Source organism: Thalassophryne amazonica, chromosome 19 (assembly GCF_902500255.1).
Source record: "Thalassophryne amazonica chromosome 19, fThaAma1.1, whole genome shotgun sequence".
NCBI lineage: Eukaryota > Metazoa > Chordata > Actinopteri > Batrachoidiformes > Batrachoididae > Thalassophryne > Thalassophryne amazonica.
The window spans coordinates 40,933,491-40,948,566 of NC_047121.1; the positions used below are offsets into that span (position 1 = coordinate 40,933,491).

The window sequence follows — 15,076 nt, forward strand, 5'->3', positions numbered from 1 at the left end:
TTGTAAATATGAAATAATTTTGAAATTAACCTTGAAAATCACTGGATTATTTCAGTCTCTGCACGACATCTTTCTTCTGAAGAAAAACTTTTATTTGCTGCAATTTCATACATTAAAAGCAAGAAAAACTTTGTTCTGTTTGTTTGCAGTAAACCACAGTGAAGTACAACATGAAGATACAAATACTTTCAAAGACACTTCATAGTGTTGAATGCAGATTGCTCACGGGACGACACGACATACATGTGTTCATGAGCATAAAGTCACATGGGAACAAAAATAAAGAAGGAAGGAAAATGGGTTTGAAATTAAAATAAAAAAAGAAGAAAAGGTCAAAGTGTTCCATGTGAACGTTGCATGACAGAATAATTCTCAGGGGATGATACCTTCTGTCTTTTGTCAGTTTCACGTGTACAGATGCGCACCCTCTTTGGCATTTATTTTGCATATTATGCATCACTGATTCTCATAGTTTATCTTCATATTCGGTACAAAATGTGAAGTGTTTTCATGCACTCACACCTAAAGCTGCCTCAGGATGATGTCACCAACAGTTCTGATCATCATGTTGGTTTTCATGACTCAAGGTGAGAAAATATTAGAACCAAACCAACAGGACTGTGATATTTTATATGTGTTTAAAGTCACATCAGTCCTTGAATAGTTTATATGAACTTTGTAAATTCACTTTTTCTAATATAAACAGCTTCATTCTCATTTCAGAATCTTCTGCAAACAATTTTCTGACTCAGTCAGATAAAGTCAAGTCTGTCAGTCTTGGAGGGACTGTGACCATCAGCGCCACAGGAAGCTCCAACATTGGGGCTGATCTCAGTTGGTACCTTCAGAAACCTGGACAGGCTCCCAAACTTCTTATATACGTAGCATCAACTCTGTTCTCAGGAACTCCATCTCGATTCAGTGGCACTCGCTCTGGTTCTCAGTACTCTCTGACTATCACTGGTGTTCAGCAGGAAGATGTTGGAGATTACTACTGTCTCGGTAACCATGGTGGTGGAGTGTTCACACAGTGATTTAGAGCCGTACAAAAACCTCCCTCAGTTTGAGGACATTAAAAACAGCCTGCTGCAGCTGCTGTGGTTTGAACAGGAAACTGTGACGAGGACGACGAGTCCAGTGAACGCAGCACCGCAGTGAACGTGTGTCATCAACCAGAACCACAACTCCTCCAATAAAAACACTAATATGGCAAATTTAATGAACTAAAATTCAAAAAGAAAGAAAAAAACTAACTCTCAGTAATATTTTCAACTATTAAGTACCTAACAAATCAATATAAAATCATTAATATTCATAACAAATCTAATAAAATCATCATACACTCATCAAATCAATATAAAATCATCACTGTAAAACTCAATGAGTTAGTTGAACTCAAACCATTTGAGGAAACTGATTGTCTTAAACCATTTGAACTTGCCAACTTAAGTAAAATAATTTTCAAAAATGTAATTGTTAAAGTTTAAGTAACTTAATTTACTTATGTAAATCTAGTTTATGTTTTTCAATAAAAAAAAATTCTGCCTAAAAAAATTTGCATTACATTTTAAATGTATTCTTTGGTTTACTTGTTGACTCTGCGTTGTGTTGTTATGACTCCACCCATTTGCTCCGCTCGGGACGCGAACTCACAATCTCCCGCGTGGAAGTTGGACTCTCTAACCAGAAGGCTAAAACCCAGGGCTCTGGTCTTGTGACCAGAGAATTTTTTTTGAGCTGTTGGGAGTGAGGTTTACTAACTACATATGCAAAGCGACACCTGCTGGCCTCCGTTACATAAACTCAATTAAAATGAGTGAATGAAATGCACTGGAAATACATCACCAACACTTAAATGCCCCAAAACTTTAAATGCACTTAAAGGAACTGAGTTGTTATGACAACAATTAATTTTTGAGTTAGTTTAATTAATGGAAATGAGTGACTATAACTTTTTTCAAAGTTTGAGTTACATTAACTTAATTATTGTATTAAAATGGACTGTTCGGTTTAACAGTATGCAAAATTAATGTGTAGAAAAGTCAATACTTACAAATATCAAAATAATATCATTGATATGCAAAACAAGTGGAAATAAAACCAAAAATACAAAAATATAAACAAAATAATTAATATAACAAATAAATAATAAGTCATTAATACAACAAATCAGGATAACACTGCTGCTTCACAGCAAGAAGGTTGTGGGATCACTTCTCATCTGGGCCTTTCTGTGTGGAGTTTGCATGTTCTTCCTGTGTTTGTGTGGGTTTCCTCTGGGTGCTCCAAAGACATGCAGGTTTGGTGAATTGGTGACTCTAAATTAACCGCAGGTGTGAGTGAGAGCATGAATCAGTTTGTCTGTCTATATGTGGCCATGCGATAGACTGGCGTCCTGTCCAGGGTGAACCCAACCTCCCGCCTTGTGACCACTGGGATTGGCACCAGCCCCCTATGACCCTTCACTGGAATAAGTGGGTTTAGAACATCAATAAAATAATTAACACTATCCAAACAATGATTTGAAACCATTAATACAAAATAAAAATAAAATTGTCATATTGTCAAATGAGGATTTATGTCTTTTCATTGTGTTCGTGTTGTGAACTTTCTTGGTGTTTGGTCTGCGTGGTGTTTATCTGACTGCACTCTCTTGTCTGGCGGTTGGGATCTGGGTGTGTCTTGTCCCTTTGTTTGCCACGCCCTCTTTCTGGTTGTTCTCCCACACCTGTATCTTATTTGCCTTAATTCCTCTTGTTATTTAAACCGTTTTTCATTTCGTTGTTCCTTGTGTCTGTGCTCCTGATCTTGACTTTTTTGCCTTGCCGTGTCTTGAACCTGTTGCCTGTTTTTGACCTTGACCTTGACCTTGTCCTTGTCCCGTGTTTTGGATACTGTTGCTGATTTTGGCTTGCCCATGTACTGACCTTTGCTTGGTTTTTCAGTAAAACTCATTTTACACACTAAGCACCCGAGTGAGTCTCGCATTTGTGTCCAGCCTTTTAGGGTCCAGGTCCATGACAAAAATGAATAATATTCACATCAACTCAATCTAAAATCATATGTATTGACAAATAAACAAATATTTCAATAAAAATCTCAAAAACTCTAAATGAAACAATTACAACTCACAACAAATAAAAATAAAATCATTAATATTCACATTAAATTTAATAAAATCATTAAAACTTAAAAAAAAACTTTGATGTGTACTGCATGTGTTGGTATGTCCTGTCAACAAAGTAGCAAAATATGAATATCAACAGAAAGGTTACCTTCTGTGGACCAGCAGCAGCCCACATATGAAACTTTACAATCCTTCCATCCTTAAGAAAAGCACACGAGGTTCTGGGCTCAAACATACATAGTTCCTTCACTTCACAATGACATCACTGATGGGAAGATTTTTAATTTTCAAGCATTTCATCGTTATTCAATTAAAAATTAGCTGAGCTTTTGCTTTATGGGTCGCAAGCAACAGGCTTGACTCCCCCTGTGTAAAATGTGTGTTGACAGTGGCGTCTGGTGATACTGATTTTAAAATGGTGCACCTTCTTCACGAAGGGGGATTTGCTTCAGGGCAACATTACTTTTCATGGGGTGAACCTAATAAACTGCCAACTGGGTGTGTTTTTGGAGCCAAGTACAGTACCTTGCGATAATACACTTCAGTACAAGTACAGTACACCCCTCTCTCTCTCACACAAGCATGCACACACACACAATCACCTGCCATCGGATGACAATACTAATCAATGTATGAATAATAATGGCATATAACTGTTATTCACCTGTTCAGGTGACCTGCCGAAGTGTGTTATTGTTGTGTGTGTTTCTCCAGGTAAAACTGAAGTTGCATGAAGGCCATCTGGCGTAAAACTTGTGCCCACTACCAATGCGGATCTGGCTGTATCTGCTGTGGCGACCCCAAACACAAAACGGGAGCAGCCAAATGGACAACAACAACAACAACAACATATAAATGGCATGAACTCCTAAAAATATGGTGAGCTTCCATGCCTCAGTTAAACCCAAAAATCAACTTTGTTTTTGCCACTTGGTTAACACTCCCATCTGCTGGACATGTCTTGGTTTGTTGCACAGACTAATTTTTTCACCCCATGCATGGGAAACTCCGAGCACAGCAGATATGGTTGAAGTTACATATAGGCTGAAAGGAGTATGTCAGTCTCTTTCATTTCCAAAGCCTTGGTGTGGTGGCCACCAAGGCCACCGCTGTTTATTTTTAAACCAGGTTTCTGTGAAGGCTCTCAGTTGTCCACATGGTTTCCATAGTAGAGAAGCTTGAATCTTCGACTGGACTGGGTTGCTTGACGCGAGGTCATTTCGCTTCTAATCGCAGAAGCTTCATCAGCTAAAATTCTTGCTCTGGTAGAAGCCAGCAATAGCTGGAGTTTAAACCTAACCAGACCCCTCCTACTGAGAGGCAGACTGCTATTGTCTAGTGAATAACAATTGCTCTATTTAGGACCTATTGTGCTCTAATTAGCACCCTCCTAATGACAGGGCAGCTGTCCCTCCTAACCATGGGACTGATGCCTCTCCTGATGATGTGAATGACTCATTACCATGAACAAAAGACTGAAACTGCTTTGACCTGAGTACCCCATTGTAAACAGGGGACAAAGAGTGTCTCAGACTCCCTCCCCGGTTAAGGCCGGGTTTCAACTGTTTCACATACAATGCTTCCTTCACTCCCCTCTCAAACCATTTCTTTTCTCTGGCTAAGATTTTAACTTCCTTGTCCTCAAACGTGTGGTTAGTGTCTTTAAGGTGGAGATGAACTGCAGACTGAGGTCCACCGGCGCCCTCTCTGCGGTGTTGGTACAGCCTTTTGTGCAACGGTTGCTTAGTCTCATCTATGTAGTGTTTGTTACAGTTTTCCTGACATCTGATAGAATACACTACATTGCTTTGTTTGTAACTAGGGATCCTGTCCTTAGAGTGAACTAATTTCTGTCTCAAGGTGTTAACAGGTTTAAAGTAAACTTGGATTTTGTGCTGTCTGAAGATCCTCTGTAGTTTTTCCCCTACTCCTGTTAAATAAGGGACCTGGTTTAACTCCTGTTAAATCAGGTGTCAAAAAATATGTATGTCATAGTCTCGGCCATTGCTGGTGTGTCCTTGAACAGTGGCCTGTCTTGCTGTGAGAAAAGAGTGCTACCACTATACCACCCTCCTTCATCCATCCACCCCTTTGAACAGTAGTTGGTGCATTCATTGCAACTCCTTTCAGAAATTTCTTTGCAGCCAGCAAAGAAGGTTGCAGTCTTTACATACCAGATGTAAAGAGTCATTTCTCAGTACCTCAGCTAAGGTCTCCAAGTAGCATACTTACATATTTCAGGTCATTTTTTTGTGCCTGTGTTTACAAGTACTTCATCAAGATTGCTTGCAAACACCAACAAAACTCCTGTCAAATAAGAAATTATATGAATTTAATCAGTTTAGAGATAATTTTGTTTGACAGAACTGTATTTTTTTGGTTGGTTACTTATGTAATGTTCAAGTTTTTAAGTGCATCTGCTACCCCCTGGTGTCTGTTTCTGCTCATGATACTTTACTCTGAAAAACATCAGTCATCTCAAGCCATAGTTTGGATAATGTATGATCTGGTCGAAGAGGCCTCTTGTGAATGTGAACACTATCACCAAAGTAAGTAATATGATTTTATAGAAAATTTTGTGGTGTATTATCACATACCTGATTGATTATGTTATACTATTCACAACTGTAAGTTGTGCTTGTCAAGAGAAGTAACTGTTCTTCTGTCCGTCTGTACAGCAAAAGCTTCCACGTCCTAAACCTCAAGAACTATAAAACTCTCACAATTGAAATTTTTATACAGTCATATTGAGAGGTTGAAAATCTACCTGCCAAAATCATACATTTCTGACATTTATATTGAAGTCCTGAAATTTCCCGCTAGATGGATGGAGACAAAAGCTGCTCAAATGTGCAACTGTTAATTGATTTGAGAAGTTAAGTTGGTGAAAATAAGATGGGCTGACAGCCAAAAATTGACTTACGGTTGTGACCTTTACCCTTATGGACTTTTTGCTTGTAATGATACTGATAAAAAATATATTTGAATACTGCTTCTATATAGTGGTGTAGCTTAGCTAACATTTCCTTAAAAATAGTTCATTTTGTGATGAAAGCATGAAATTTGGCACACATATTCTAAATTAACTAATGTTTATTTTCAGATATGGAGCCATCCTGGAGCTGACTTCTAATCAGCTACAAGGGTCAATAAAGAATTACATAGGGGTCAAATTTTAAAAATGCTCTAATCAGGTTGAAAACTATACCACATTATTTGTCTGATCACAGACTCCAAAAAGGGTATAGTTTGGACTATCTGTGACTTTATTCCATTGAGTTACGGGATAAAAACAGCAAGAAAGGTCAGTTTCAGTTTGTACAGTGGTCAAAAGTTAAACTTGCTCCAATTTTGTTAATCTGCATTTAAACAGATTACACCGCACTCACGATTAAAAGGTGCCAAACATAAACGAAAACTGTGAAACAAGAAAGACAAATGTCTGCACACTTAAATCCTTTTGTACATTTAATGGCCAAGCTTTCGGTCGACAGACCTTCCTCGGGGCTCAGTCACAAATGGAACATACAACACACATATCAGTTAAGACTCATTAGGTGTTCAGTAACACCTGCACCGATGAGTTGTAGTCCAAGTGTAGTGGGAGTTGTAGTACTTCCTGTTCTTCCTGTTTTCATAATTCCTCTACCCAAGGTAGCTAGGCATTAAATCTACACCAATACACCAATAAAGAATTACCCTCCACAAAAAACAATATATTTACATGTCAGCACACATACATACAAGCAGTATAAGTTCAAGAAAACTGCATAGACATCAGAAAAAACTTCATAAACTGCAGTTTCAAGACTAAACAAAAAGGTATACCTCCAATCATAACATGACACTCATGTCAAAGTCTACATTTAAGCCTTTAGGGTGTAGGGCATCGAGAGGCAGACTGCTATTGTCTTGTCCATTTAAATGCAGATTAGTTCTCTCTACGCCAGCACCCGAGTCCTTTGAAGTTCACCAGCATGTCCTCTTTCCAAGAGATTAATGAACTGACCTCTACAGGAGCTGAGACCTTTGCCTTCTCTGAGTCAGATGCAGAGAGAATCTTGTTTCCTGCTACCAGCTTTACAGGTACCAGTTCTCTCTCAGTAGAAGATATGAAAATGAAATTGACTCATTTAAAGAAGAAAGAAATCTGTGCAAAACTTCATGGAAGTACATTGAGTGAATACTGGAGGAGAAAACGTATTCCACAAGGCCTCCGTTTCCAAAAACCACCTACAACTGGCAAAGAAAAAGAAGAATTTAATCAGAAATCGTGTGAGATACTTAATAAATGCTCTATGGATTTAATGCTTTTAATTATTAAAGAAGTCACAAAGCAAAAAGAGGATACTGAGAAAGACATAGAGAAACATGAGACTTTTATGAAAGAGAAGTTGGGTGATGATTATGCCCACACCTGTGAAGCAGGCACTGCAAGAATTTGAAGATGATCTGATGACCACCAAATTGAAGAAATACAGGAGAGATGCCAATGATTACCAAACTGGACAGGTGTACAAATGGATGTATGGCGAGGAGAAGCAACAGAACCCACCACAAAGACTTCACACACAACAGTTTGGCTTTACTTCTGAAAGTGATTTCCAGAGCGACTCCGACTCCTACCGCAGTACCCATCATTCCCAAACACGTCAGCCTCCAAAAAATGACCAAAGGAACCAGGGAAAGGGGCCACAAGGAAACAGAAGGGGTCGGGGAAATCAAAGAGGATGAGGAGGGGACGGAAGAAACAGAGGAGCAATGGGGCAAGTGGGGACAGTGACACGCCAACAGGCCAGAGTCCGGTCGTGAACTTGTCTGATAAGGTACTCACCCCACAATAACTGTCAGCCCTGAGTAAGGGCTTGAGCTTTTTTCCCACCGGCCATACAAACTCTTTTGAAATTAAGACTGACATGTTTCACTTTTTCAGGAGAATTAAATTGAGATATATGTTTGGGACTGGGAATGACAATCAAAGTGAAAACAAACCTATGTTTAAGCTTAAAAGTACCTTTGTACCCCATGTAAACCACCCCTCGATTGATACATTCTGTAGGGTTGTTGAACAGGAGATTCTTGAGAAATTACAGAATGCACCTTATTCACATCAGCAGAATCTGGGCTGGGAGGAACGAAATGCCATTCAGGAGCTTGCGAAAGACCCTGAAATTATAATAAAACCAGCTGATAAAGGTGGTGCAATAGTCATCTTGAACAGTACAGACTATGTAACTGATGCATACCATCAACAGAATGATGAAACATTCTACAGGAAGCTTAAGACTGACCCCACTATGGACTTTAAAAAGATAGTAGTTGAGCTGACTACTCAAGCTTTGGAACAACATTGGATAACTAAAGATGAATTTAATTATCTTAATAAACAACATCCTGTCACCCCAGTATTTTATATGCTTCCTAAAATCCATAAAAGACTAATTAAACCTAAAGGCAGACCCATAGTTGGTAGTAATGAGTCACTGCTTGAGCCACTATCGAACTTTGTGGATTTTTTCATCAAACCTTTTCTGCAAAAGCTACCTGCCTATGTACAAGATTCTACTGATGTCAGAAATAAAATCTCAGAACTACAAGATCTCCCTACTGATACCATTCTAGCCACGTTTGACGTAGAAAGTCTCTACACGAATATCTCTCATGAGCGAGGTATTACAGCACTTGAATATTATTTGCAGAACCGCCAGGAGGATGAGAACCCCCCAAATACCTTCATCTGTGATTTGGCATCATCAATCCTCAGATTAAATTTATTTTCCTTCCACCAGGGAGAGTATTACCTCCAAATTAAAGGCACAAGTATGGGGAGTAATTTTGCCCCCAGCTATGCAAATTTGTATGTGGGATTTTTTTTTGAACAACAGTTCATTTTCAGTGAGGACATAAATCCGTTCTACAGTAATATCATCAGATATTTTAGGTATTTAGATGCTGTAGATGATGCATATAATATTGCCCTGTCCACACCACGGCCACACCTTTTGAAAAAAAGTGTCAAAAAAGATAAAAAGTTTTCAGTTTCTTGCATTACTACTTTTACTCCGAAATCCCACATAATTAAAAACACAATCATGAAATATTGGAATCTTTTATGTGATGATCCTTCACTCCAGGGTAAATTCAAGGACCCACCGTTGTTTGTGTCCAGACGGGGTCCCAACCACAGGAATAAGCTTGTCAAAGCGTGTATAAGATCTGCTCCTTCTCAAACACTCTGAAGGATGGTAACTACCCATGTGGTAACTGTGCCCAGTGTAACAATACACATAAGACCCATAATTTTAAACACCCTAGGTCCGGTAAAAGTTACAATGTGAAGGGTTTTATTACATGTAACATCAAGAATGTTGTTTATTTGTTAAGATGTCCCTGTGAAAAGGTCTATGTGGGAAAAACTACACGCAGTTTAAAACAAAGGATCACTGAACATAAAAGTTTGATTAGATGTGCTGATCTGAATTACCATGTGGCCTGTCACTTTGTAGAGTGTGCCCACCCTGTTTCTTCCCTACGGTTTCAGGGAATTGAGCAAGTTAAATTGTCAAGAGGTGGGAACATTGATAAAGTGCTATGCCAAAGGGACCTGTTTTGGATCCATACCATAGATGCCCTACACCCTAAAGGCTAAAATGTAGACTTTGACATGAGTGTCATGTTATGATTGGAGGTTTTGTTTAGTCTTGAAACTGCAGTTTATGAAGTTTTTGCTGATGTCTATGCAGTTTTCTTGAACTTATACTAGTGTGCTGACATGTAAATATATTGTTTTTTGTGGAGGGTAATTCTTTATTGGTGTATTGGTGTAGATTTAAGAAGAACTGTACTGTACTTTTCTCATCCCTAATTAAATGTAAGAAGAAGAAGAAGAAGCGGTAGGTTGTGTAAGGTGATGGAGAGAATGGTCACAAACAGACTTGTTTATTATTTAGAAGTTGGTGGTTTCTTTGTTGATTATCAAAATGGCTTTAGAATTGGAAGAAATACTATGGACTCAGTTGCAGTGTTAGACCAAGATATAAGACGAGCTATAATCAATAAGGAAGCAGTACTTGCAGTGTTTCTTGATATTGAGAAAGCTTATGATAGTATGTGGAGAGAGGGATTGTTGATTAAATTGCATAATGCAGGCATTTGTGGTAGGATGTTCATATGGATCACAGATTTCTTAAGTGACAGAACTATACAAGTAAGAGTTGAATGGGGAATTTTCTGAAATAGTAAGTATTTTTAATGGTACTCCGCAAGGATCAGTTATTAGTCCAGTTTTATTCAATGTTATGATTAATGACATTTTTTCTGATATCAATGTAGGATTCGGGAGGTCTTTGTTTGCTGATGATGGCGCCATCTGGAGGAGGGGTAGAAACATTGCGTTTTTAATGAAACAAACTCAAATTGCCTTAAACCAAATAGTGCGGTGGGCAAATAAATGGGGCTTTAAGATTTCTATATCAAAAAGTAGTTATATGATTTTTGGACTTAAAAAGAAAATCCCAGACATAACCCTTATCATGTATGGCTGTCCTTTAGAGAGGGTGAACGTTTTTAAATTTTTAGGTATGTGGATGGATGAAAAACTAACGTGGTGTACACATATAGAAAAAAAACTGTTGTGAAATGTGAAAAGATTAATAATGTACTTCGTAGTCTGTCTGGTAGTGATTGGGGGGGCAGAAAGGTCAACGTTGCACATGATTTATAGAGCAATGATAAGGTCATCACTAGATTATGGTTGTTTTGTTTTTGGTGCTGCGGTTAAATCCAGAGTTCTCAAGCTTGATAGGATCCAAGCAAAAGCCCTAAGAATCTGTAGCGGTGCCTTCAGAACTACTCCTATCCCAGCACTGTTAGTCGAAAGGGGAGAGACCCCTTTGAGTATTAGGAGAGAGAAGTTGGGTCTTCAGTACTGGGCCAGGCTGTCAGGACTAGCGCATAACTCATCCGCGAAGTGTTTATTAGAAGAGAGTTATGAATGTACTAAAAAGAAGGATAAATCTAATTTCTCTTTTGATGTCTGGCAGGTCGCTAAAAGGGCTGTCCAGGGAAATAAGGTGATAGGGCCAGTGTGGTCTCCTATTCCTTTTTGGGTTTTGCCTGTACCAGATGTTGAGTTAGACCTTCTGGGGCTGAATAAGACTGTAGCCAGCAATCTAGTAAATTGGTTTATATCTCAGAACACAGTTAGTATGTGTCACATTTTTACAGATGGGTCTAGGGATCCGAGCTCTGGTAGGGCAGGCTTTGGGGTTTATGCTATGAATAATCAGATAAGGCAGAGTACCCGTGTTACTAATTGCTCTTCTGTATGTTCGACGGAACTGTCAGCCATATGGTGGGCGTTAGAGTGGGTACAAAGTAACAGACCTGAGTGTCGTATTTATTCTGATTCTGCAGCTGCATTGCAAGCTTTGATGGGCGGAGCCTCGGGAGGAGCTCGTCCTGACCTCGTGCTAGAGATTCTGTCTTGCCTCCGTCGCGTTGAGTCAGCTGGCTGTTGTGTAACCTTCACTTGGATTCCTGGGCACTCTGGCATTATAGGTAATGAGATCGCAGATTCATTGGCCAAAGAGTCCCTTCTGAAGAATAAAGTTGATGTTAATATCCCTTTCGGAAAGGTTGATTGTTTTAGTATTTTTAAAGAGTTGAGTGATTAGAAGTGGCAAAAGCAGTGGGAGAGTGAGTCGGTAGGGCGGCACTATTTTATGTGTCAGCCTTTGATTAAAAATAAGAGACTCCTCATCCTGTCGTAAGGATCAAGTCAAATTGATTAGATTGAGACTGGGGCATTGTGGGTTGGCAGCATATTTAAAAGTGATTGGAAAACATCCAGATGGGTTGTGTCAGTGTGGTCAGTTGGAAAGTGTTCATCATGTTTTAATGTGCTGTCCTATGTATTCTAGTGATAGGCGGAAATTGTTTAAAGATTTGTCAGACTGTGGATTGACTGTATTTTCTTTTAGGTCAATTTTTTCTGAGAGCAGTTACTCGCATTTAGTGGACAAAGCTGTGATTAAGTTCCTCCATTCCACCAACCTCTATTTGAGAGTCTAACATAAGATAAAGTATTTAACTATTACCTGTGGGGGGCAGCATTATGCTACGCCAGCGTATAGCCTGCCGGAATCTATTAGAAGAAGAAGAAGAACTCGTAGGGAGCATGGGGTCGTGGAGGCGTTCGTTGGTGAACCTTTGGCAATCGTCGTTAAAGTTTTGTTAAACACTACAATTATTTATTTCCCCCTTTTGTGCACTGTGGACTCTTATTTCCCTGGGTTGGGTGCTTGATTGTATGGGGAAGGGGGGGAGTTCTCAGGCTGGGGGGAAAAGAGGGCGTCCTAGATCTATAAGTAGTGAAGGAGGAAGGGACCAAGGTCACTTAAAGATGGCTAAGCGAGGGGAAGAGGGGTTTAAAGTAATTCTGAAGTTTGGGGAGACTTCAGAAAAACCCCTGAACTCTCTTAAACTTTCCACAGCCATTAGAGAAACAGTTGGGGATATTCTCCATGCAAAAGTGCTTTCTAATGGGAATGTATTGATTTTCTGTAAATCTGAGGGTCAGAGAAGTAAGGCGCTGGCCTTGCAGCATTTGGGAGATAGAGCAGTGGAGGGGTTTATCCCGGGGTCCAGCCAGTATCAAGGGGTGCAGGGTGTGATCTATGGGGTGGACACAGACATATCTGAGGAGGAGATAGTTGAAAATCTAAAGAGAGCAGAAGTTTCTGGGGTGAGGAGGTTTAAAACAATGCGTGGTGGAGAAAGAAGGGAAAGTACAGCTGTGCTTCTGTTCTTTAAGGATGAGGTTTTCCCTGAAAGGGTCAGCTTAGGGTTTGTGGCTTACCCGGTCAAACCATATGAGCGCCCCCCACTGCGTTGCTTTAAGTGCCAGCGTTTTGGGTATGTAGCGGCAGTTTGTAGAGGTGCCAGAAGGTGCGGGCAGTGTGGAGGGGAGCACGATCGTTCTGAATGCACAACTACTGAAGTGAAATGTTGTAACTGTGGTGGCAGTCATATGGCTGCTTTTCGCGGATGTGACCATGCTATGAGAGCGCAGCAGATAGATGCAGTAAAGACAATGTTACCAATGCCAAAGACAATGTTACCTATGCAGAAGCTGTTAAAAAAGTGAATGAGGCTAGAGAGCCGGAGCGGGTGCGCCCCCAAGAGGTCAGTTTTCCTGCTCATGGAGTAAAGATTTCAGTAAATTCTTTTATTGTGGATAAAACTGCATTTTTGGCCTTTCTAGTTGAAGTTTTGTGGGCTGCTCGCCAGGTTAATACGCCCTCAGCTATTAAAGCAATGATAGCTAAAGAAGCTGGCAGGTTTTTGGGTTTGTCAGTCTCCCCAGAGCTCCTGAACTTACCTTGTGCTCGTAGTGTGCAGAATGTCCCTGTGATAACAAATGGAGATTCAGGTTTGCTCGACCTCACTTAAATGTTCCACATATTACAGTGGAATGCCAGAAGCCTTATCGCTAATGGCCAAGAGTTAAAAAGATATATAGTGTATTTTAAAGAAAGTCATAAGCCAGAGCTCATATGCATTCAAGAGACTTGGCTGAAACCTTGTCTAGATTTTGTTATTTCTGGGTATGAGTCTGTGAGGAAAGATCGTAAAGACAGGTCGGGAGGGGGTTGTGCAATATTTGTTAGGGCCGGTGTGCAATATGAGAGTGTGTGTTTTAGTACCCAATTAGAATGTGTAGTGGTAAATGTTTGGGGAAGTTTGGGGGGAATGACTGTTGTAAATTTTTATAATCCATGTTTGAATTTATGTATTGATGACTTTGAGGCTATTTTGGAGGTCGTTGGTCGCAATGTAGTTTGGGTGGGGGATTTTTATGCACATAATCCACTGTGGGGCAGCAGGGACAGAGACAGTAATGGAGAAATAGTAGAAGATTTTATGGATCGGCATGGGTTGGTCTGCCTAAATGATACCAGACCTACCAGGTTTGATATTAGGACAGGGAGCCTGTCATGCGTAGATCTGTCTATAGCCTCAGCTCCTTTGGCAAGGAAGGCAATATGGGATACTTTGGAGAGGTATACTATAGGAAGTGACCATTTTCCTATCCTGATGAGGTTTGGTCAGTCTCTGCTGGTGGAAGAGGTCACATACCCGAAGCGTTTGGACCTTAGTAGGGCGAGGTGGGGAGAGTTTGCAGAGGCCTGTAGTACAGATTTGGATGAGATAAATGAGGATTCGATTGATGAGTGGAATGATAGTTTGTGTGGAATGATTGCCCATAATGTTAATTTGTTTATACCAGAAAAGATAGGTCCTAAAAACAAGGTTGGTGTACCATGGTGGAATAAAGCATGCAGTGTAGCAGTTAGAAATAGGAATAAAGCGTATAAAAAATTACGGAGACATCCGTTGGAGCAAAATGCAATAGAGTATAAAAGACCTTGCAGCTGTTGCTAGAAGGACTATTAAGAATGCTAGGAGAGAGTCTTGGAGGAAGTTTTGTAGTCGGATGGGCACAGACACCTCTATTAATGAAATATGGTCTGCAGTGAGACGCATGTCTGGGGTTAAATGTGTACGTTCTATTCCAGTGTTGGAAAGGAATGGAGTTGTGGCAGTGAATGACAATCAGAAGGCTGACGTGTTAGTCAGGGCTTTTCAGCTAATTCACAGTGGATCAAATTTGGGGGAGGATGGAATCTGTAGAAGGGATATGATGCTGGGGGGTCAGTACCATAAACTGGAAACCAATTTAGATAATTCGGACTCTGTCAATTTATTCTTCACTATGAAGGAGCTATTGAAAGCAATTAGTAGGGGGGGGTTCTACAGCACCAGGGAAGGATGGGTTAATCTACAGTTTTTTCAAAAATCTTAACAATGATGTTTTGGAGGAAGTCCTGGCTCTGATTAATAATGTGTGGGCAGAAGGACAGGTTCCAGGGGCATGGAAGCAGGCTG

General features: G+C 40.0%; 1 gene segment (V, D, J or C); it reads left to right on the top strand.

Annotated features, from left to right (window-relative positions):
- Positions 1-231: 231 nt before the first annotated feature.
- Positions 232-1,224, top strand: LOC117500937. The segment is given in 2 exon segments: positions 232-587; positions 724-1,224. Coding segments are annotated over 2 exon segments (360 nt in total).
- Positions 1,225-15,076: the final 13,852 nt, after the last annotated feature.